The 25,460-nt window shown below is 42.3% G+C and overlaps 2 protein-coding genes across 8 annotated transcripts in view; one reads left to right on the top strand and one right to left on the bottom strand.

Annotated features, from left to right (window-relative positions):
• The window catches only part of LOC108035057 (tyrosine-protein kinase Src64B), a 32,610-nt gene that overhangs the window by 6,739 nt on the left and 411 nt on the right, over positions 1 to 25,460 (bottom strand). For 3 of the 7 annotated variants that reach the window (XM_050886564.1, XM_050886566.1, XM_050886567.1), the window contains exons 2-3: positions 25,078 to 25,193; positions 12,768 to 12,798 (exon numbers count right to left, since the gene is read on the bottom strand). The gene's annotated coding sequence lies outside the window, so the exon portion shown is untranslated. Of the gene's footprint in view, positions 1 to 12,767; positions 12,799 to 25,077; positions 25,265 to 25,460 lie in introns of all 7 variants that reach the window. The other 4 variants (XM_017110442.3, XM_050886569.1, XM_050886565.1 and 1 more) reach the window with 3 other exon arrangements.
• On the top strand, positions 21,106 to 23,042 carry LOC108035056 (nucleoporin Ndc1). Its single transcript, XM_017110437.3, has one exon. The coding sequence runs from the start codon at positions 21,168 to 21,170 to the stop codon at positions 22,971 to 22,973; it is 1,806 nt and encodes a 601-aa protein (XP_016965926.1). The 5' UTR covers positions 21,106 to 21,167; the 3' UTR covers positions 22,974 to 23,042.

Here is a 25,460-nt window from a genome sequence, read left to right as displayed (position 1 = left end):
GCAGTAGAGTGCCCCTTGAAATGGAAATGGTGGAAAGTGTTGCTGACTTGACAGCGATGAACGGGGCTGGCAGCAGAGTGCCCGAAGTGTGTAAATTGTGCCAGGACATTTAAACTGTCTGAGTTCCGTCGGCGCGACGTCTGCGTTTATTGTCCCCTCAACTTGATAAACACACAACGTGTGGGTCTTTAAAATCCGCCAGCAACAACCATAAAAGTTTGAATGGATTTGCGTTCGTTTGCCCATAAAAAGTCAAAGTTTGTTTTTCGGCGAGTTCATGAACCCATCCGCCATCCCAGCAGGAACAACAACGGCAGCAGCGAAAAGTTCCCCGGGGGTCAAGCAACCTTTACTTTTTGGGGTCGCCGTCAACGAAACGGAGTAGCCAGCACTGAAGCTGCAATAATGTTGGGAAATTCTATACAATTATGGACGCAGCTTTACGAGATGTACTTTAAAAGTCAGTGACTGGAAAATTTTTTACTACCCCATCGTGCAACAAAGGAGAGCAACAGTTGAAGGGCTTGCGATGGGCTGAAGTGATAGGATAATATGCTAATAATAATGTTATCAACAGCTTATTAAGATGGTCAGTCTTTTTTGGCAGTGCGGATGATACCTTTCTTTGTTGTTCAAAGAGGGCTTATAATAAACAACCGATGCTGTTTATTACCTGCATACAATTTATTTTAGTGAAAAGCAAGAATTCTGATATTATTTATATTTTTTTGATTCATTTTGGAACTCCCAAATATATTTTAGGGTATTAACATGTCGCCCAAAATGGCTCTAGCGTAATACTTTTCTGTTCCCAGGCCGACAGGTGGCACACCCTGCCGCAGAAACGAGCGATTTATAACCCCAACGCACTGACATATCAAAAACCCAATGCAAATGGCCGATTGGGGATTGCTGGCAAAGAGTTGGAATCGGGAAAAGTATACGAATATATCATAGTTGATGGGTTGATGGCCAGCAAGCGAAAGGCAGGGCTGCCAGTTAACAATTCTCGGGTTTTCCACCGCTGACAAGCGATTCGGTTTCATTTGCCAGTGTGTTTGTGTGTGACATGAAAATGTAATTTTCTACTCGTAGTTTACTTTTCGGGGCTACACGGGGGTCATGTGTGGTGGGTTGTTGTGGGTCCGATGGTTGTGTTGCTGCACACGAGCAATGAATTTCCATTGTTGAAGTTGACAAACTAAATGAATACTTAATTGGATATTGCGGCTTTGAGTGCGCTGGAAAGACGGCAGCACGAACATGAAAACTTGGCAGTTATGATGCGTGCGGTTGTGTTGAGATGGAAATATAAAATATGAGCTCAATAAATCCAGGTCTGTGTGTCAATTATTACTAATTTGAAGGAATTGTGGCAGCAAACATAGAAATCAAAGGGCCTAATCATTTATTAAAAATAAATTATTAAAAAATAAATTATTAGATGATGAATTGATTGTCTTAAAATAAATGTACTATAAGGCATAGAAAGAAAAGACCCATTTAAATGTAATGTGTAATCGAATACCAAATTATTTGCAAGGTAACGCAATACATACAAATTAATTAAAATACTTCAATGCGTAGTGAATAACAATTTAATCAGGCCTGCTTTTCCTGATATATTTTTCTTGCTGATCAGGGCATTTGAACTACATTTGTGCCAAAGCTAACAATGTGCCCCCGAAATAGTTGCGTCAATGGTCGCACTCTGTCTAATAAAATCAAATATTATGCAAAAGAATGTGATTCCCCTGGGGGGAGCGAACCGCAAGTCAGGCCAAATCCTCGAGGACATAAAGGCATTAACTGTAAATGCCGTAATGCCGTCATTTCCCGATGACAGCCCCCCACACACACACTGTGAGAAATGTGGAGCGTCTTTGATAAGGGGTTCCTTGTGGGGGTGGTTTTGTAGCAAAATGGAAATGGAAATGGTTCTGTTTCGCCCACATTTTTTTATTGCGCTCCATTATTATACTGGGCCTGCCGCAGCCCCCTGCCAAGCCATCGTCCTGCGTCCTTCGTCCTTCGTCAGCTGTAGCCACATTGTTGCCTACTTAAAAAGTCAATTTGTGTGTGACGTCCTCGTTTTGCCATCCTGTTGATGCCGTGTGGATGCCGGCTTTTCCGCCCTCGTACTCCCCAAAATCCCCTGCCCTCTTTTGTCTTATCTGAGCGTTCAACCCAAAGTGACACAGTCGTTCACCTTTAAGCGTCACGTGCTATCGATTAGTCCTCTAAAGGAATTACACAAACACCAAATACACACGGACATCTGTTGGTGCGCCGAGGAAATGTGTGCCAATGGAATTTCCTTCATCTATTGTAAGTAATGAAGAGCACAATAAATCCTCGATTTATGTGTATCTCAAGAAGGGAAAGCAGCACTCTCTAGATTAAATAAAACATCTCCCATCTGACGTTGACGTGACAACGAAATTGAATTTGTTGCATAAAACATTGCATTTAACCCATTTGACTGGCTGCCTTCCTCGACGCTTTAATATTAAATGGCACTTTACTTTAGAGCGCCATAAATAAATGCAAACATAAATATGTCATAGTGTTTATTGGCACGTACTGTAAGCCTTTCCTCGCCGGCAAATAAATATCAATTTTATACATTTATCCTTATATCGACGAGGTCATAAATAATGCATCAGGGGAGAAGTTCACAAAAAACAGAAAATTTGTATTGGCATTAAAACAAAAATGTTGATGAGATTATGACATCTCGATGGTATTGTAAAGTATTTTTAAACCAAATTAAATTGTTAACCTGACGAGTGGAATATTCTGTAACCAATTGCAAATGAAATGGTATTTACTTAATGAGGAAGTGTAAATATGCTTTCAAATTGTACTTCGTGGCTATCATTTTACAGGAAATTATTTCTTTGAAGTTGAAATTAATTGATCTTCGCCTGACGATGCCCAAATTGAAATGGAAGTTAATGAACGAGCACATAAATTAGGCTAATTTATGCCACAAGCAAATGGCAAGTTGACAGCCAGATATAAGGGAGCAATCAATTTATTATGCAAGTATCTATTACCAACTCCCTGGAACACTTGGCACGGAACAGATCCGTTCGACAGATTCTATTTACGGGGTATGGACTTGGCAGTGTAACCATTTCCGTTCTCTGCCTCCGAGAGACCATTAAACAAATTAACTAGAAGCAATAATCATAATAAGCCAGAGTAATGAAAGACTCCCCCAAATCCACTGGAAGAAAATGTTTGATTATTAAGGTCTTTGCATCTTTATTCGTGAAATTGAACGTACTCTGCTTTCTGTTATTATCATAACAAGTTACAATAGCTGATAAACAAATTTCTATGACCTTCTTTATGATTTATAGATTAGGTTTTTGCCCAAGTGTAGCTATATCATTACGGTTTCGTACATACTGACCGACTTCAGGGCCAGTGTGACAAGTTCATGTGACAAAAATCAATCAGATGGCGTGAGCAGCCGCAGCCATATGGAGATTAAAGTTATATATAGACTGGTAGGAAAAAATATGCGAGGAGTATCGAGGGGTGGGTGATGGAGAGGGTTGCAGGGAGCAGCTTTATAGTTTGTATGCACAATTAAAAAAAGTCACGTACTTGGATGAAAAAATACAGAACTGAAAACAGCGGAAAGATAAAATCAAAGGCGACAAAAAATTGCATGGAAAATAACCTTTATTGTTCCGTGCACTCTGTAAACAAGCGTTATTAGTTCTGTGTGTAACAACCAGCATATAAACTCAGTTTCGCCTCCCCCGAATTTCATTAAATCTCCTATAATCTAGGCTACGCCAGACATAAAGCACAGCTCCAAGTAGGGTACCCCTGGGGTTTTGGGGGGCCAAAGCTTAGAGTAGTAGGGTATTCCCACTGGCTTTCGGTTGGTTCTGATTTGCAGATTTATTTGTTGGCGCCACTACAATCACTGATTCCCAGCTGGGCGGCGAAGGGTTAAGGCATGTCGGGGGCCCATGACGGAAAAAAAAGAAATAGTGGAGCTTAAGGAACGGGCGCGTTTTCGGGGGCGTGACCTGCTTGTAACGCACAATTTCACGCAGTTTTTCTTGTTGTATGCCTACCTGAGAGTTGTGAAAAGGAAAACCCCTACACAAAATATGAAAGCTTTGGAAACCGAAAAGGGAATGTTCTCCTTGTAAATCAACAAAAAAAAAACTCTAAGTCCAACAACATATTTGGACTTACTTAGTGATATTGGTATAATCCAACTATTATATAAAATATCATATCATATCTGAAACTACAGAACTACATAAAACTTATGTTATTTCCTTGAGTATCACATAATTTTCCAACTTTTTTCTGATCAATATTTTAAGAATGTTCCAGAACTAATAATACCCATTCGTTAGAGCATAAAAAAGAGGCTGTCTGGTGGGGCAACCGGAAGTGCTGCGTGATCAGAACGCATAACACTTGCCTCTTCGCCGTGGTGTTGCCTCCAGTGATGAGCTTCGTCTGCGTTCTGTGGTTTGGGTTGGGGTTTGTCAACCTCCGTGGAGGTGGGATTGGCACCAAACCCAAAGCAAACAGCGAAAAGGCAGGACCCCGAAGGGATGTAGGGTGGAACATAGAGGATGGAGGATGGGGCGTGCTACAACATCACGAGATGAGCTCATTACTTTAATGGGTTCCCACCTCCTCAGACGACGCCTGCGGTCGCGGAATGATGCCAACCAAACCGACAGACATCCTGTGGCTTACTCGCGTTTATTTTAATGAAATATTTGTATGTGGCTAGAAGTTAAAAGTTATGATTTTTATTGCGAGCAAGATAGAGTGAGAAGGGGGGCACATTGTGTGGAATTAACAGGCGGCAATCCAAAGACACGTAATTAGTTCGCTAAATAAACAGCGCTGCCGAAGGGACGAATTCGCAAACAGAAAAAATAACCCAGAAATCTAATTACCGTGTGAGAAACAACAGCGGGAACGGCAACAAAAAATAAGGAAGCAAGGATTGAGGCGGGGACTGTGCGTGCCAGGACGCCAAGAACGGGCAAGGAAGTCCCCAAGAAAAAACTGGAGCCAGGAACGGAAAACAAGTTAGCGAAATGGGGGCGTGGAATGTGCAGAACGATGACGAAATCGAGCTGGCGAGCAAAAATGTGAGTCCAACACGCCGAGGGCGCCAGTAATAAAATTCTAAAGGGTCAAACATGCCATAGATGACGTTTTTAAGGCTTTCTTTTCCCCCTGGAAATGAATTGGTTGCGAAATATTTAAATACTTTATGGGGTAATAAAAAAAAAATAATTCCAGGCCAAATTGCAGGGCTTTTCACTCGAGGGATTATAAGAGTAATCAGTGCAATAAGTAGCTTTATGACAATAATTACTTTTCTGTCACTTTGGTGGGCCGAAAAACATTTACAAACCATATAAAGGACTCTCGTTAGTTACGGGAATCGCATATACAAACAATAATTGATTAAAGTTCACACCCTTTTGCACAGCAGGGTTCTTTTTTTTAACTCCCAGTTAAATTGTGCCAGTACCAGAGCCTGCAATGGTTATCCTGCTTCCTTCCTTCCTGTCAAACCGTCGGAACGTGTAATAGTTACATTTGTTGGTGGTACAAACAACCGTAATTTTCGTCAACAATAACACGAGTTGCCTTTTCATAGCCATGAAGAAACTTAATTGCAGGTTAAGCTGACGGCCGGGCAAAAGGGGTAATGGAAGTAAACTAAAGAAAGCTCGCTGCAATATTAAAACAATATTTGTACGCGATTAGATGGCAGCAAACAACGCCCGCCCACAAGGACCATGGGAGAGCCAAGGGGACGAAGGACGTGGCAAATTACTGCGCTCCGGGAAATGGCGATACGGCGCCAGGACGACGAGGTGGCAATATTTACACGCTTTTGTTGCCCCGTCCGCGACGTCAGCACTCGGCTAAAAAGGCTAAAAAGCCGCCAGTGACCAGTTAAGTGGAGGCAAAGCCCAGTCAAGTCGCTGTTGCCAACCGACGACGCCGTCGATTGCGGATTGTGGACTGTCGAATGGCCATGGCGACAGCAACAGCCACAAATAATGGGGCATTAACGCCTGTATCCTGAGTCCTGACGTTACATTGCCACCGCCACACGCAACTTTCGGGGAGTTTATTCCAATGCGGGGCAAAGTAAACGAACAAATTAAGTAAATAATCCAGAAATTAGCAGCACCAATGTTTGTGGTTATAATCCACAAGCTGTCGGGATATCCTGTGCCTGTTTATCCTGCTAATTGTTGTAACCTTTGGTTTTATTATGCCAAGAAATAAGGCTTTAACATTCGGCACTATCTGCTTAAGTTAAGCCATTTATTCAGCTTCTATCCGACAAATATTCTTACAGAACTATATCTTTACAGCTTAAAAGATGGCAGATAAGATTAAATCTATATAGCTAATAAGCCTTCAGTGCTCCAAAGAAAGTACTTAAGCTTCCAGTATTTATTAAAGACTTGGCGAACTATATTTTATTTAATTTCCAATTTGAGTTGGCATTCCAAGCCGTAAATGGGAACTATTTTCGGACATACCTCTCACAGTGTGCGGGTTTTTTTCGGAGTGGAGTTACGACTGGAGTGCAGGCAATTACTCAAAGTTTTTCCCCAATTCGAAATCTTGTAGCCATTGGCAGCCCATTTCTCATGTGTGGGTCCCTCGTCGCACTTCCAATTGGGTCAAGCGCGGGATTTCGACACCCAAAGTTATGTGGAGAGCCGAAAGGGAACCGACTGGGCAGCGGTAGAGCGGTATTTCAACCCACCGGCTGATAAGCCATTAAGCCTCAACGTTTCAGTTGGAACAGAGGCGACACCAGATGCGGTCGCCCTTATCGGACAACACACAATTTAAGCGCTCGAGAGTCGTTAGTTGACCCCAAAACCCAAAAAAGTGAAATGTACAAATGAATATCGATAGAGTGCAGTTAATGGTCTGTGGAGGAGGAGGTGGGTCCGCTTATCGCAGACCATGTTCCGGGTCTTTGGTAGCAGTCCCCTATCGCGTTTGGTTGGAGATGGAAATGTTTGAAGAGGGAATGTGGAGTTTGCCCAGCAGCGTACTCTTATTTCCATATATGGAAATTATTTTAGAACATGTAAAGGCATTTTTTCCCGTCGCTAGTCAACAACTTATGTTGGAACTTATCACACACTGGGATCAAGAAGACAAATTACCGAAAATGTAATGTCGCACCCCTCAGCACCAATATTTCTTATACAACTCGGCATGTGGGCAACAATCGCGATCGAGCATCGGAGAAAGAACCATCTTGCTCTCTGTTTTTTTTCCCCGAACTCGTTGGCTGCATTTGCATGCATAAAGACATGACGTGCTCCACATTCGTGTGACATTTGTTTCGAGGGGGCGGCGATGGGGAGGTGCAAAAGTGTTACACGCAACAACAACTGAACAAGCAGCAAAGGGGTGTCCAAAAAATAAACTATATACGAGAGTGTTTAGACCACAAATACTCCGTACTTCATAAAATATGTTTGGTCAATTTATATAGAAAGTATAACTTCTTCCTGTACCTTAACTTTTCTATAACTCGTGCTGCAAAAGTCCCTGAAAACCAACATCCCCCAACACTCTGATACCGTGGAAATAAACTGCGGGGGAGGGACAGAAACGAAATGAGGCTGCAAAGCCTTGTTGCCTTTTATATCGCTTCCATTGCAGTTTTGGCGCAGTGCAACGCAAAGTGAGGGGCGAAAAAGTGGAAAAACAGGGGAGGGTCGCCCAAGGAAATTGGGGCAAAAGTGCAGCAGCAGTTGCAGAAGCTGACCGTGGGGGGATTATCATGGGAGCCGGGCTAAATGTCATTAGAGCCAGACTAATTGAATGGGCGATAATAAAAAGAGAATCGGGGTTGGAATGGCCTGGCAGATAGTAGAACCAATAGTGAAAGTCTCTGTGGGGTCATAAATCTATGGGAATTTGGCCAAGATGCAATTTAAATAACTTTTCGAATTGCTCTGCGATTTCCATCGAATATGAGCATTTCCAGGAAGCTGAGGCAAATTTTAATCGACTTTCAGTTGGAAACGAGGCAAAGTACGGAAATTTCCCCAAAACATCCGACCGAAGTATTTAATTTCCTACTCAACGATGCAGTCTGAGCCTCGGGCCCGACTGCCACTGATGTCATTTCTGTGAACGTGTGCAGACATTCTGGGGGGTGGTGGAATGGTGAAGGAAATGGTTAAGTGGGTGGTATACATAAGCCCAGCCAGACATCAGACATCAGACATGGAGGGAAAAGTCGTGGAGTCCCAGTCAGGTAGCGGTAACATAACATAACATAAATAGAAAACAGCCACAAAGGCTTGACAACGCGACAAAGTTCTGTTCTGCTCTGTTTCAACCGCCCCCTCGTATAACACCCACCCCATCACACCCCCAGGGACATATCAGGTACATCCTGCGACACTCCAAGCAACCCCCGCAGTTACATATGCGGCAGAAATTATGAATGAAACGAAAGATAAGAAGAAGAGCAAGCAAAACAGAGGGAAGAAAAATGCAAAACAAAAAAAACAAAACAAATTCTTTAACTAACTAAGAATGCCATTAAACGAACTGGGAATGCGCTGATAATGTAATATAGGTAGTGAATCAGAGAAGAAATTGTATAAAATAAAGTTTTATTTATTTAGTTACTATTAAAACGAATTATCGGTTGTCCGCCCAAGAGAGATGTCCGTCCGTTCCAGAGAGTTTGTTTGGTTTTTTTCGATAATGCTCTACTATTTTGTAAGTGGTGTTGTCTGAGAAGAAAATGCAAGCTATACTTCATATTTAATGAATACAATTTGTGCTCGAAAACTCTTTCTCTCATTAGCATCAGTGGCAGCTCCTATTTTTTGCACTTTGGCCCGCCTTTCCCAACTTCGGTGGCACTGCAAAGTTTGTCACAAAGTTATAATGCTCTCATTAGGCTTGAGGAATATGCAAGGACATAACCGGGGGGACTGGGATTCAGCCGGCTTTAAGGGGTGGACTGCGGCATTCTCTCCGGCATTCTTCCGCTCTTTTCCTCAACTTCAAATGCAGCCGCACAGAGCGCAGAACAACAATGCAGCTCAGTTTTAAAAGATTAAAAAAGGTTCTTCAACATCAGCAGCAGCAGCAGGAGTAGGACTTTGGCACAGGATGCAGTCTGGGGGCATGAAACTTTTTAGCACTTTTATTGCTGCCCGCCACAACAGCAAACTGTCTGAAACAGGCAACAACGACCACACTTTGCCATCAGCCCGGAGACAGGCACAAATTGTCAGGTTGTTGACGAGCCGAGTCGCTGGCTGATGTTGCTACCTCTACCGCTAATGTTGCTGCAGTTGCAAGTTGCCATTGCAGTTGCAAGTGCGACTGCAGTTGCTGTCTGAATGCAGACATAAACAACAATTTAGAGGAATACAATAAACAGCAATTCTAGCGGGGAACGCAACTTGCCACTCGGCCTGGCCATAAAGCAGGTCTCTGACTCTATATCTTCTAGCAAAGTCGGGGGGAAAAATACATCAAAGATACGTCTGGCTATGCCAAGCACTGAGAAAAATAATCTTACTCTTAAGTTGAAAAACTAATCAAATAAATACATTACAAATTGAAAGCTTTTTAAACCCTTTACATTTACAATCCAGATATCATAGTTGACTAATGAATAAATATTGAAATATTTTAAATATTTTTTTATGTGCGCCTTGTGATTGCCAGTGTTTATGTTTTCGCTTTTGCTCGTGAGATGAATCTCTAGCGCTGCACTTGAACAAAATTAAACTACTCATTTAAGTTGTGATTACCCGTTGCGCCGCCTCAAGTGGCCGGTGAGCAGAGTGTGCTTATCAACACCAGAAAATGCAGAAAATGTGGGTGCTGCTGGGATGCCAGGGGTCGGGGTGTCGGGGTGTAGTGCAAGTTTAAACAAATATTTTATGGAGCACACACGATGGCTGGCACCCGGCAGCAACCGGGGCTTCCTCCTCAGGTGAAGCTGCCGCAGCTGTGGGTTAATGCCGGCATCAGTGCTGCCGTGCGATGGTTTGTGTGTCTGGGAGGGCTTGACATAGTTTCAAGCGGGCGCTTAACGCTAAGTTATCTAAAATACAAACACACGCACCCGTAGCATAGGGAAAACAAACACTCACGTTCGCAGCTGAAGTTGATTTATGCAACAGCTTGCCAAGGCAACTGATTTTGCACTGCAAAAAGCTGGAGCTTCATTCGTAATGGAATAAACCGGGAGTTAGTCATAGCCTTCGGTTAAATCTCATTGTCAATATGAACACCTTAGATTATTTGCAGAGCGATTATAAAAGTTTAACATTTTTTTTAACACTTAGCCATGCTCCAAGTTCATGCTAAAACTTAACTCAAATATGGGAAAATGGGTCAAAAATTCTGCCAGTGCCTGGGACACATTTGCTGAGTATCATAATTTTATAAACTTAAGGCCTTTACACCTGTTAAAACGAAAGCGTGTCGGTTGTGCAGCTGCTGCACATGTGTTCGTTTGTTTGTGCCACTCAAAAAACTGGCAGCGCAAAATTGCATTTCATCCCACAACTGGGCCAAAAGGGATGATGCTACCCCGCCGCTCCTTGGGTCCGCTGCAAATTCATGAAATTTTCATCATCATTTCATGCTGCAGTTGCAGCTTGCACTTATGTGCAGCTATTTTATGCATGAAACCGAATAACAAACCCCCCTTTTGCCCGCCAGAATTGCCGGGGGGCCAGCTCCATTACTTCATTAATGGCCAAAAAAAGCAAAAAGGCAACACTGAAATTGGCCTCGCCCAGCAAAAGGTAAAAAAGACAATCGCAAGTGGAAACAGCAAAGAACAAAAGTATAATCCGCATAATTTGGCGAAGGGAATACGGAGGGCAGGCGCTTAACCTTCTCGCCTTACCCGCTGGCACAGGCGTTCCCGTATAATTAGTCATGAAATCGGAGACCCGAGACGTGCCGAGGGTTTGTCTAGGCGGCATTGAAGGGTTGCCCCAGTCCCCTTGGCCCCCAGAAATCGTACACCCAACCGGCCGCCAGATGCGCCTGACTACTTGTCGCGTGTGTCATTCATTCACATACCTTCGAACAGCAGCGGTCACAAAAATAGATAGTATTCCGGTTTCCTTCGCTTAACCCAAAGGATTTAGATCATATTTTTAACGTATATCGGGGTTGCTCTTATTATTATTAAAGTTTTTCCAAACGAATATATTATATTTTTTAGAAAAAATAAATCTAGTTCATGTAATATTATTTATTTGTTGTAGAAAAAAATCTCCGAGGGTCCTAAATGCAATATTATTATTATAAGTTCAACAAAATACCAAACAATTATCACACAGTAAGTTTCTACTCTATTGACCTGCACTGTTTCTGCCTTCTGCCAGCATGTGGGCCAGGTGATTCGAACACGTTTCCACATTATACAACAAAAGATTCAAGGAATGCATCGTTGGAAAACCAAAAGGGATTGGGAAGGGGTTACGTTGGCGGTACTGGCAGCAATGCATTGATGACTTTCCCCTTTGCGGGGCTACATACATCAGAAAAAGCTAAAGCCGGACCTGACAGCTGCATTGCGTGTGGCACAGGCAACATGGTAATTCAATTTATCCACTGAAATCCGTCAGCGGGAATAGAAAACAGAGAAAATAAACACTCTGCAAGCCATCCTATGAAGATTGGACACGATTCGAGTGCAGACCTGATGGAAAACAGACCTCACATTAACCGAAACTAAGAGGAAAGTCAACTAATCCTAGAAAATGTTATCGAACAGCTATCTAGGGGTTAAGAATTTGCTTTTAAAGTACCGTAAATCCAATTTTTACTTTTGAAGATTCCTAAACCTGCGAGTAATAGATAAAAAAAAGTATGTTAAAGACCCCCAGGGGTACTCCTACTTCGCTTTTAAAATCGATAACATTGGGCTGAACTTTAGTAAACTTTATTACTTCCCAAATGTTCATTCCTTTAGCTATAAACTTTCAAGATACAGCTTTAGTGATTTATTTTTACGATTCTGTTTCAGCCTCCAACGAAATCGTTACTTCAGATTGGTCAATTAGCTGTAGATGTGTGGATATGCATAGAAATTTATTACCAGTTAGGAGCATGTCAAAGATATAATAACGGATTTTATGCGGTCATAGAATATACTTGCTGGAAAACCTTGGAAGTAGGCCTACGGATCTTGTTTTCTGTGCTTTAAACAACTATCAGAAACCAGACCTAACTCAACTCAAATGATTAACGTATGTATGTTCGGCGGGGATTTGCGGTGGCAGGCGGTTGGGCAAGTGCCGAAAAACTCGTTTTGGACTCCACTTCAAGAACTGGAGCAAGCTGCTCGAGTATCCACTGTTATATTCCAGCATCTCTAGCTTCATCAGGTTTTTCTGTGCTTATTCTTTTTTTTCGAATTGAGCACACAGCTGGCAAGCGAAAAAAAGGAAAATACTCTGGGCCAAAAAAAGAATATTTCGCGTTTTATCTGGGTGTTAGCGGCAGATTCGGGGAAGTTGGGCAAAAGAATAGCCCCCATAGAGAGATGAATGCAAAGATAAAGCTGCCCCCACAAATTCCCACTGCCAAAGTGGAACAAGTTCAAAATCGCCGGCGGCCATGTGACAAAAATTTGGCAGTCTCAAAAAGGGAAAACCTCGAAAAAAAAGTGCACAAAAAGGTAACACATTTCCATTAGTTTTTCGTGATCTGCTCACCTTAGATTCGGTCAAAGTTGGTTATCGCAACCTGAAATGAGGGTGAGATAGGAATTCCGTCAATTAAAATGAAGTCACTGTTTAAATATTAAACTTATTGCACAAGTATCGGTGTATTAAAATGTACATAAATGTATGGGGGGGAGTAAATAGATTTATTGCCAGGGCTCTTCCCATGCACATTTTCAAATCCGCATTTCAGGCTTATCAGCTGCTGCTGTCTGACTCTGTTTTTTACTCCGACTGACTGCTTTCGGGGCAAACAGAGAAAACAAATAAAGGAGGTATAAATGTAATAATAAATCAGTACAAAATAATAGTAACTTGGGGATACCTAGTAGGAATCGTAATAATAAATCAGTTCATATTAATAGTAACTTGGGGATACCTAGTAGGGAATCGAGTATTCAAAATTATATCTGATGGGATCTGTATATTTATTTCTATGGATAGATAGAGATATAGAAACTATTCTATATGTATCGTAAAAAAGAATATATATTTATACCCCGTTTTCTGAGTTAATATGCTCTGAAAATCCCGACAGTACGGGGTACCATGGCGTTGATGACGACGACGCGGGGCAAATATTGATTTTCATGTTTGTATGTATAGAGCGTTCTTCGTATTTATAACCCCGCAGAAACTTCATTTTTATATGCATCAGCCGAATATGCGTAAACACAAAAGACCCAAAGCAAAACAAAACAAAAGAGGGCCCAGACCCTGGGCTCTTTGGCTGGGCCGGGCTTAAAATATTACAAACACGTTGAAACAATTGCCAAGAAAAGGCGCTAAAACAGAGCGCAAAAAAAGGGAATACAACAAAATCTAGGAAATTTGTTCTGTATTTTATGATACGAGGGAGGGAGGGCCGAAAGTAGTAGGAGGCTTCCAGCTGTATACGCCCCCCTCTTGGAGCAATCACATTTACAGGACGACCACCCCTGCGAATGGCTAGGATTTCCCTTTGTCAGCTCTCCTCGTTCTTTCGTTTTCGTTGCTGAACTACTCACGTGACCTGCTTGCCAAAGTCAACGCAAAAACGTCTCAGGATGTGTGGATTGCGCCTCGGGGCCCTTGCTAAGGTTATTTCCAGCGAGCGGGGCGCCTGACCCCATAAGGCAGCTCAGCCCCTCAGCTCGGCTCGTTAGGGAAGCAGATGTATCACTTTCGGTTTCCGTCAGTCAGCTGGGTTTCCCTGCTCGACTTGGACTGTACCAGCTGTCCCCGGTTTTCTCTATATCTCTTCTCTGCGGCATGGAGAGTGTACGCCCCAAATAAAAGCGTTGAAGCAGCGAGGGTCATGCACACTTTTCATGTTTATTTTAGATCGGGCACTTGAAGATAGCGCAGTACAAAATTTGAACAAACAGCAGGGAGTGGAAGAGAACCACTGATGAACACCAATTTTATTGGACTTTTTCTGGGCCAATGACTTTAGCACGTCTCGAAATATCAAAGAACACAAGTGCTCCAAAGGAGGAACTACAAAATACTATCAGCATACAACGTAAAATGTTTTAATGAAGTCAAGGAATAACCCTTACCATTAAAATATTACTATTGGAGCCACTATTAAAACAAACGTTTGTAAAAATACAGAAATCAAATACCTCCTGGTATCTGCGATAGAGCACGCCCAAAGAGATCTATCAGTTTCAAACCAAACATTTCAAAGTGAAACCGCAAATGAAATCAAAACAAACTCAAGTGTTGACCAGATAAGAGAGTCTCAAGAGAGCTGTTATATGGCGGCAAAAAATAGAAAAACTAAAAGCGTACTTTGTGCACTGCAAAAACAAAGAACAAACCCTCGGAACTTCACATTGTGGAGCTTAATTAACCGGAAATTAAGAAACATATTTTAGCTCTTTTGTCACTTCCCAGGACTGTAAACAATTGTATAAATAATGTATATAAGGAGTGAAATATATTAGGGTAAATATTCAGCAATATGTTTTCGAAATAATATAATTCTGGAAACTAGAGTTGATTTGCCATTAAAAATGAAATACAAATTTTTGCAAATCAGATTGGTTAGGTTTATTGATACAGAAGTTGCAACATAACTAATTTCGAAATACATTTTCTAATAAATTTTTCGAATTGTTAACCTTTTTGTAGCCTTACCCAATCTACAAAAAAGCGAATCCACTCCCCATAAACAACGAATGCAACATGTTTTGGCCTGGCTAAAAATGCAATTTATGTGGCACGGTGGCAAAAAGCGGCAGGCAGCAGCTCTTGAACATGCAATATGGACATGTGAACAATTTTCCGGCAGCCCAGCTGCCTTGTACAAACGATGCAAATGTGGGAAAATATTTTCTGAAAGACCACACGAGGGAATTAGGTATTTGAAAATTATCCTCGCAGCGAAAATGAAATGCAGTTTACTAAATACATTTGAGAAATGCCAGAAATTGTAATCCAAATCGAATATAAAACTTTGGGACAGCAAAAAACGAGCAATTTGAGATTGAAATGTTTTCTTGTTTGCTCGAAATGTTTGTTTGCTGTGCAAACAGAGTGGATTTAAAGCAAATTTGAGCCTTTATTGCATACCCCAGTGTGTTAATTGAGGGGGAAACTGAGTGGCCCTTGGGCCCTGGTCAGATCCCACTTGAGAGCCCGGCTCGTGACGAACTCATATATTGATTTAAAAAATCTATGTCAAATTGATTACAGCTGCGTCACGTAGCCCAGAAAAAACTGCAATAATAATCAGCAAAGTGCATTGCATTGGGGAACTGTTTGGGGAGCGCTCTGGTCTTCCATTCATTTAATTCCAGTTCAGCTGAGTTCGGTTTCAGTTTGGGCCTCTGGTGCTTCTGCTGGTGATTTTTCCGCTTTTTTGCGACGAGTGCAGCCCACTCTAGACACAATTCCAGCTGCAATGCACTTGAGACAAAAGCTCCGGCGCAATGCAGCAGGAAAATGGGGGAAAATCCACCATCCACGACGAGAAGAGCATTGAAAATTCAACCCACCCAATTGAAAATGAGAATGGGAACGAGATTTCGCTATCGGCACAATCGCAGCGTGACATTTTGTCAGTCTTTGGGACGGTCATTCAATTGAGGCAGTTGCAAGGAAATAACTCGAGTCGGGCTAAAAAGTGGAGACAAATTACTACTTCATCAGGGGAAGTGCTGCACAAAAAGTCTGTTCTAGATACGAGCAGTTGCAATTGCAATAAAAATGCGTCCGTGATTAAGTTACTCGGCATTGATCACTCTCTAGAGACAATTATAAAAAAGGCCTTCTTGCCCCACTCAAGAATGGGATTAATGTCTATACTGCACAACAACTTTTGTTAGATCTTTAAGAGCTGCATATAAAAAAGAAACGTACAGAATGTCATTTATTTTTTAATCATATAGTTACAATTTAGTTTGTTGGCAGCCAACTCGATAACATAGTTTGGATCAGCAATTTGCTGCTAAAAGCTGACAACTCCGTCAAAGAATTTTAGTTTATCAAAACTTTGCCATAGAAACTATCAAAGCATAACAAATCTGTTTCTATTGTTGGCGTTTTGTGTTCTTTTTTCTACCACTGGCGCTTGTTTGGCACGAGGGCGCCAAGTAAGCTCAGCATGAAATATGCTATGAAAATTTGTAGCTGTCTCGAAAAGGAACACTCACTCCTTGCGTATTTCCCCACAACGCCACCCAGCACAAAAGTCCCCTCAGACTTGAACTACGTTCATGTCGCGCATGTTTGCCCGATGAGGCTACAACGAATTTATCACGTATTTGTCACAAGGAATTCACGTGTTGGAGCAAATAGTCGAGGAAATGGCAATGGTGCTCAAATAAGCAGAAAACTTTATGAATGGCTGAACAGAACCGAAGGTGCAATAATAAGTAATATTCCAGAAAATGTGCATACAAAGTGCATACTGGCTGAAAAATATTTTTATAAGAATGAATGTTTTCAACATCAAATGACTCACTTGAGAGATAAATGACTTTAAACGGGCTAATCTAGAGGATTATTCCTCCCAGCTCCGTAATCTTTATAATCAAGCGTATCATTACTTTGGGTATCTTTGATAAAGTGACTACTTGCTCTCCAACTATGCCACATACACAACATTTGCAAACTCAAAGGAACTTCATGCCCTCGGAGTAGCCGGCTAATGTGTTATGAGCACAGAAGGAAATATATCCCCAACTCTATGAGGAAAATGAAGAGTTGTAAAGCACACAGACTCGGATGTGAGTTAGGGGTTGGGAGTTTAACTTTTTAATTTCATTTGAGGATCTCGAGTGAGGAATCTCTGTGTGCAAGCGTGTGCGAGTTTGTCTAAGACCTCCCAGAAATGTGAAGTTGTCAAGTTTTCCGTGCGTTTGGGGAATTACCAGGGGGGTGGGATGTGAGTTGGGCAGAATGAAGGGTTGCAAGCATCTCGAGCATTTGCTTTATTCGCTGTCATTCTGGAAATGCCTTTGCATCGAATTTACTGAGTACACTTGAAAAAATTACAAGTTTTTTTTATTTACAAAATTGTGTGAGATTCCAGAAAATCAAGCTGAGATTCATTAATAAATTTCTGTCTTTAATGAAAGTTTACAGTTTGGTTTCTATCTTAAATATTACAAAATTTAAATTAATAACTTGAATGGTGTCAGGTGTTGAACCCATTGAAATCTGTTAGGGAAGAGCTCCTTCTTTTTAATAAACAAAACATATTTCATTGATTTCAACTTGTGAAATGTGTTGCTATCAGTGCACAGGGGTTGCTTCGGGGATTTGTATCTCCCAAGACAGTTATTGCGGCTACAGCTTTGCCAGTGCTCCAGTTTCGTGTTTATATTTATCTGGCTGGTGGCCCGAAGCTGCTTCCTGCCGCCGACCAATTCGCATCCTGCCAGAGCTCCTGCTCCTGCTGCTCGAATATGGCTGGCAAATTCACACCTCGTACTTGCTGATTCGGGTTCAATGCACCGAAACTTCATTTGAATATTAGCCCCGGCAGAGGGACAGAGATTGCCTTTGCCGTCGAATCGATTTGCCATTCGGCTGGCCTGTCACAGGCAATAACCAGGCTTCCCAGGCCCTTTGGCTCGTCCGAGGAAGTACATTTACAAAACTTTGTGCCAAAAAATCCAATATAAGCGCAACAGTCTCATTTTTCCCTATTTATTGACTATCTTTTGAAGGGATTAGCCAAGCTTTTGCCGCACACATTAGGCGCTCAACTTCAACTCGATTTTCTGGTTTTGTTTTTTTACGATGACGTTGGGAAGCCGAGAGTTGAGTTCAGTTTTATTAGTTTTTGCCACGCTTTATTTGCCAGAAATTACACAGAGAGAGGGAAAGGGAGCGAAGCAGAGCTTTTCGCCCCATAAACTTTTATTGTCCTGATCCTTGTAATTAAAAAGTTTTTACTAAGTCGCCGAGCAGCCTCGTATTTTAGTGTCATCCTATAAGTTTGGATGAGTAACTTGAGCCTTCGAACTGGGTCGAGTTTGAGTTGCAGCTGCAGTTTCTTACACGTGAGTGGCACTCATTAAAAGTGCTCTACTGACCGCTGAAATAGTTGAGCTTGGGGGATTATATTTTAGACCTCTGACCCGCACTCCAGGATTTATAGGTAAAAGGTATTTTACTCTTTCAACGATTTAAAAGAACGTTTAAGGGCATTTGTTGTGATTTATTTTGTCATTCACCGAAACAATCATGGATAAATCAATAACAATTTGAGGAAGATAATATAAATTGTTAGCATGGTAATAATACCATTAGCAGTATTATATTTGAAACCTCACTCTTAAGATACCTCAGTATAGAATTTTAAAATATGAACTGCAAAGTTTTTTTGGCAATGTATTGAACTTTTGACCTCGTACTTTCTGAGTTTAATAAAATAATCCGGTCAGTTAGAATCTAGAACCCCACAGAATTAGTTTGCCTATGGCCCCAGACCCCGGCATCATCATAGACGGAATAAATACATAGAGAAATGTATTTTTCGGTCGGATGCATCGACAAAGGAAAATTCGGCCGGAGGAAAAAGTAAAAACTCAATTTATGAAGCGAATACCAAACAAATCTCCCCTTGGCTGCCGCTGGAGCGAAGTCAATGAAAAAAGCGATTGGAATGCCAGAAATGTCTGGCTTCACCTGGTCAGCAGCCAAATTGTTCATCTCCGTTTTTGCTGCATGGATGTGCTTTTGTGCTCTAATTGGAGTAACAGAGCCGCAAACTTTCTGCCACTGAAAGTGCCGCCCATAAAAGCAGCTTTATGAAAATCGATAAAATCGAAAACTAGCCAACACAACAGGGCAACAGAAGCCGAAATAGGAAAAGCAACAACCACCGAAGCTCACACAATCGAACACACGAAAAAGAAGTACCGAATGGTTTTAGCTGAGGATCGAAGTGGAAACACCCTCGTTATTATTTACTTTATTTAGTATAATATGAGAGCCCATTTATTTATTCTCAGTATACGTGCTTATGACACATATGAGAAAAAGTTCCTTACCATATAACGAGAATTATAAAACGGATTTTCTTACTTTGGTAAGGTTTTTCTTTATAATTTGGAAATGACACTCTAAAAAATTCGAACACCTCTACTTTTGTCAGGATCATGATCATCATCCCTCAGTTATAGGGTACAAAAAAAGTTCGGCTGAGTCCGGAAATGTGTGCGGCGGTACGTGGTCTTCGGGAAGGGGAATGGGCCAGCAGCACGCGTCATCGTCGCGGCCTCTCAATGGCAAGGCAAACAGGACGTGGGGTTGGGTTTTTGACGGAGTCGCGGGGCGGGACGGGTGGCGGACGGTGGGCGCTGGGCGGGGGCTCCAGGAAGAGCCAGGGAAAAGCCGGAACAAAGCTCGCCGAGTGCGAGAGCGAAACAACCACCGGCCGACGCCGAACGATGCGAAAGTTGGCGGCGGTTTATGGAATGAAACAATGTTTTGTTGCCCACCGGATGTGCACACTGAAGGTAAGCGGCGGAGCAGGGGGTGGTGAGTGGGCAGGCGTGCAGGCAGATAGGGAGAGATGTACGGGCGGAGAGAGATAGGCGAGCTCAGCAGGACAAACAATGCAAAATGTTTGCCGTCTCTGCACATGGAAAAACTTATTAAACTCGAATTGCTACTATATCTATTTTATGTAAGAATCACTTAAAAGAATATATTTTCCAAACAATTTAGAATCATTTTTTTTATTTTTCAATAAGGTTTGTAAAACAAAGATATTTCATCATTTGTTTTCTCTTGTAAAAATAATAAAAAAAAAAGTAGTAACTACAATACTTATCAAGAAATCTTTAGAACAAAGAGACCTAATTTGTATCTGGATTTTTAAGTATTTCCAACAAAATTTTCTTCAGTGTTCACAGTTTCAGGTTCCATTTGCGAGGGGGTATGTGTTTCCTACAGGGTCCTCATCCTCAACCACATGGTCTCGATTTTCACGTTGATTTTGGCCCCTGCAAGCATGCGAGTGTTTTATAGCCAACGACCTGTGCTAATCCCATAAATCTAATTGGCCCCGGGCCCGCTCCACTCCCGGCCAGCTTTTGGGTTAAGCGGTCACACACAAAGAGCCGAAAAAAAGGAAGGGGAACAGAGCAACATCCTCCATGTCCAGTCCATTTCCATTTCCATGTCCATGTCCAACTCCCGTTCGAAACGCGCTCTTTTCCCCCAGTGGAAATTGCGCCTGCAGCTTGACCATTAAATGTGACTGCAAACTTTTCTTTCGCAGGCAAAAACTTAACGACATAAATTAGAACTTTAGCTGCGAGCAGCTCTCTACGAGCTCCACCTCCACTTATCACCCCTGCAGGTGGCTATAGCTCCAATAAAGTGTTGCCCGCCGAATAAAAACAATTGCGAAATGCAACATCTCTATTTTAGCTGCACTTAGTCCTCGCTGACTTGTCACCTGTATGGCAAAAAAAGAGAAAACAGCGACGTTGAAAAGTATCTCGTGAGGGAATCGAGGCTTGATACACTCCAGTATACGTTAATATATCTAAACAAAAATACAATATCTATGAAAATAAACAAAAGCTTAGTGCTTCTTTCTATGAAAGTTTCTTATCATAATAAGTGTATTAATCTAAGAGATATATTCTCTATAATTTAGCTACATTTTAAATCCCTAAAATTGTTTACAACCCTATGCAAGGGTAGACAAAGGAAAAACTTTAAATTGGCATAAGAACTTTTGAGCTTTTGCGAAAACTGGTGAGGGGTTCGGCTGCCTCGAAGTCGGGTCAACGGGAGCCCATTAAATGGATTGATGGCCAGGCCAACCGACTTGGGAACTATGTCAATTGAGACAGTAAACCGACTGAAAGGAGGCTACAAGTTGCACCCGAGCAGGCGTAGTACAAAAAATCAACTTGTTACCAAGTCCGAACAAAAATGTTGGAGGAGAAGGTCGAGACCACTGGCTATGTGCCCCAATATTTCCTCTCGCTGCCGCGCAAGATCAAGAAACTACTACTATATCGCTTTCTGTTTGCCACATTACTGTGCTCGTGGCTGGACTATCAGATGCTTGCGATTTTTATGTGCGTCAATTTATTCGAGGTGAGGCGACCTCTGGCCTCCCTTAACGAAATCTTGGGATGGACTCTCTTCTCAGTGTACACCTGCATTGTAATGTTGTTTGTACGGTTGAGCATGGTGGGTTATGGCCTGATGTTATGCCACGTACACTACGCAAGCCCCCGGTGGTACAGATACAAACTCTTGGGGATCGTCAACGAGTTTCCCATTCGTATCTGCCTCTTTTCATGGATACTCTCAACAACGGTCGTTAGCAGCTGGTTATACGCGTCCTTCGTGGATTTGGTTGACGGAAATTACGCGTTGGGAGGATCCTGGTATTACCTCATGACCTTTGGTTGCTTTTGTGGAATTTCCCATTTCCACAAGCATCACGGAAGACGTCTTAGAAGATTCTCGCTGCCCATGGTGCATCTTGATATGAAGGAGTGCCTCCTGCAAATCTGGTGTCACCAATTGAAATGTTCCGGGAAAGAAGCTTTCGCCCCAACTTTATTATTCGCACTGATATACTGGCCATCGATGGGCTACTTGGAAGCAACTGAATTTGGTGGAGTCGTCACGGGATTTACTGTGGTTCTAAAGCAACCCACACGACTCTTTCAGGGTTGGCTGCTATCCACCCTGATCCTGGCCAAATTGCACATAGTTCGAGAGGTTTACGGCCTGATTATGCAGCGGCAATTATCCTTGATCAATGATTCGAGGCGCCTGCACGAGTATCTAGATGTCAATCTGTTTAGCCTGATACTAGAGCGATTTCAGTATTTTGTCTGCATGATGCAAATGAAACCTGTGCCGTTGGATGTGCAACGTTATAATCTCTCCTTACCGATTGCCATGGCCTTGGATTCGGCGGAAATATATGGCTTTCAACTACTGGCAGCCCGTGATTTTTACGCCGCCATGTCGGGCAGTCTATGCAGTGAACTATTCAAGCAGCAATGTTTCAAGAGAAATCAGAACTGGAGTGAGTTATGCGACGTTGTGCTGGAAATGGCGGATGATTTTCTTGCCAGGATGGACTCCTGTCTGGAGGCTGCTCCTCGCATAAAGGTCTGCAATTTGCTGAGGAAACAAGTGCCCAAGAAGTCGCAGCTTCGCTCCTTGGTGAAGCCAGCTCCAGCACCACCACGAGCTAGCTCTATGTGCCGAGGGCCTCCACAGTGTCGGATGCCCGAGCACATTTGGTGTGCCTGCAATCTGAGAAGATACCTTCACGACAGGATACTTGCTCACTGGCAGTGTTTATGGCTTAGATTGCCAGTGGTTCCGCGATACTATAGCCTTTTCTACGACACAGATCCCCTGGCTAGGCTCAACCACGAGTTGCGATGTGCAGAGCCTCTGGCTTGGGCTCTTCAAGGACTCGTTTGCGTTTGTGTGAGATCCCTGAAGGAAGATATATTTGGCTACATCCAGGGCGACCTGAGTCGAGTTCTCGCTTGCCTCTTGAAGGTGGAGGAAAAGTTGATCACCGCGGAGGAAATGCAGGCGAGAGAGCGCGGAAAACTGTGCTCCAGCCACGGTCTTTTAATGTTGGCCACAAACCGCTGTTTATACAAAATGCTGTTTACTTTCGGCCCCCATTTGGACTTCATTGTGGATGAATTGCAGTTGGTGGAGAAATGCAAACGTAGGATGGAGACGATACCCTGAGACTGTTTATTTTCTGGCTATTTAAAATTGATATTTTTGTTTTGTGTATTTGAATAAAGTTTATAAAGATATGGGTGATATTTTGGGAGGATGGAGTAAGGCTGATCCCCAAAATCATTTAAAGGGTTGATAACTTAAGGTGCATCTCTTAGATGTCCTAAAAATGCTTAATAATTAACATTTTTTTTATTTATCTTAAAACTTCTATCTTCTAAGCGAAAAACCCACTTTAAATTCTCTCCACTCAAGCAATCATCTCTACAACAATTCATTTTTGTCGCACTTGCCACGCACTTTCCACTCTTCCTCACCCTCTGCTCTCTCTCTCTTTTCCTCTCTTCGCCCTTCTACTTCTTATCAATAAAACGCTGCTGCATTGTTTGCTGGCTAAGTGGACAAACACCCACACACACACGCACAGCTGGCAGGGAAAAGGAACAAAGGAGGAGCCCGAAGAGAGCGAACAATTGAGTTTTCTACTTGGGCTGCTTCTTCTCCTCCTCCACTTCTTTTGCTTTGACTACTTTTTATTCGTTTGGACTCTCCTTATTGCACCTCCCACGCTGTGCTCTCTCCCCTGCCCCGCTCCTCTTTCCGATTGCCCCTCGCCTTTGTGGTCGTTCGTATCATGTAAAACGCTTTGTGTGCAAAAAAGAAAATGCGAAAACAACAACAACACCAGCAAACGAACTGCGAGCAAAATAGAGAAATGAAAAGATCTCAACAAGTTTGCCGTTAGTCGAGCTAAGCAGATTTACTTGTTTGAGAGCACTTTGTGATTGCCATTTTGCGATGACTTAAGAGGGGGTCAAACGAGGGGGCGCCGGGTAATACGGAGGGGAAAGGGGGTCAGAGGCCAAAAAGCATAATTGCCCAGTTGCACTCAGATGAATCGCCATTGGAGCCCCCACACACCAATCAAGGGTTAAAGAGTGCAGTAAATCTGTACAGTGCATAATCGAGGATCAACTTATAATTAGAATCAAAAAACATAGTTTTAAGATATTTGTAAAAAAAAAAACAAAGAGAAATTCCTGTCTTTTAATTTCCCGAAACTACAAAAGCATTTTCCTTCACAAGAGGAGGTTGAATTTACAGTTTTTTTCAAGTTCCTTTATACCGGTGGCCACTGTGAGGCAAAGACAAACTATTTGTGGCTTTATCAGCGGCTGGCCACAAAAAGTAAAAGGAGAAAAAAAGGAGAGAAAATGTGGAGAGAAAGGAAAGAGGTAGCGAAGACGAAAAACAGACGGCAGCTATGTTAATTGAAGGGTTTTTTATTTCTCGGGTGGGGGCAAACTTTACTGCAACAGATAAGCTACAAAAGTACCAAAAATAAAACAACAAATAAAAAAGTAAAAACTAATTTTGTGGCTTGAACTTCAAAGCACATGGAGCGATTCAGAGGGGGAGGGGGTTAATAAACAAGCCACCGAAAGGTAAATAAATAAGCACAAAATGCCGAAAATAGCGCCCAGGGGATAAGCCCGAAGGAGAGAGCGAGACGGGACTAGGCGGAGCAGCTGCTGCGCCGACGCCTGCTGCTCTTCAGCTTCTTCTTTGCCGCTCCCCTCCCCCATTCTCCACAAATTAAAGGCAATTACAACAGCAACAACAGCCAGAACCGCTCTTTGACTTTTTACAGCAGCCGGAGCAATAAATAAATACAGTGCACACTCGATTCGGGGAACAGTAAAATTTGATTTTTAACAGCTCTTGGCAGGGATTATAACCAGGAAATAAAATAAATAATTTTGCAATTTCCTATGTAAGTTATCTTTTTACATGAACTTCTCTGCGACTTATTAAATGAAAAAATCAGAATTATAACTACTAAAACACATATATTTTAACACTTCGTCACAATAGATTATTTCGCATTCTAATATTTGCAGCGCTTTTTAAAAACGGTATGTAGCGGAGTGCCCACTGTACATTTTATCAGCAGCAAAAGCATAAATAGAAATGCAGCGGGAGAGCAAATCTCTCGTTTTTTAGTTTTCGTGTTTACCTATTCGCGTTCATTGGCTTCTCCTCCTAACGGCACTTGGGGCCAAGGAGGTGCGAGTGAAAAGGAGCTATAGTCCGGTTTTTTATCACTTACCTTTTTAATTAGAATAAATCAAAACTCTGCGGATTTTTTATTTGCTATCAAGAGCAACGTGGGTTTACAGTTACGCCTGCCACTGTAGTTAAAGTTGATGTTGTTTAATTCACGGTCTGCGGGCCAAATAAAACAACAAATATGTATGAGACTTTGATTTTTGCTTTTGCTTTGCTGAAGTTCGGCGCTAATTGGAAGAGTTGCGGGAAAGAGAGGGAGATAAAACTATAATTAAACGCCAGGCTTGAAGGTCCTGCGGGCGCAGGAACGACAACAAAAAGGAGGAAAATGGGGAGGGGAGCAGCTAACAAAAAGTAACAGAAAGTTGCAGGGGGAGGGAGACGGAAAGGGCTGTTCCGGGAAAAAGAAGGAAAAATCCAAGG

The sequence above is a fragment of the Drosophila biarmipes genome, chromosome 3L, assembly GCF_025231255.1.
Source record: "Drosophila biarmipes strain raj3 chromosome 3L, RU_DBia_V1.1, whole genome shotgun sequence".
Classification (NCBI taxonomy): domain Eukaryota; kingdom Metazoa; phylum Arthropoda; class Insecta; order Diptera; family Drosophilidae; genus Drosophila; species Drosophila biarmipes.
Note: the sequence above shows the minus strand (reverse complement) of the source record. Positions and strands in the feature narration are given on the sequence as shown.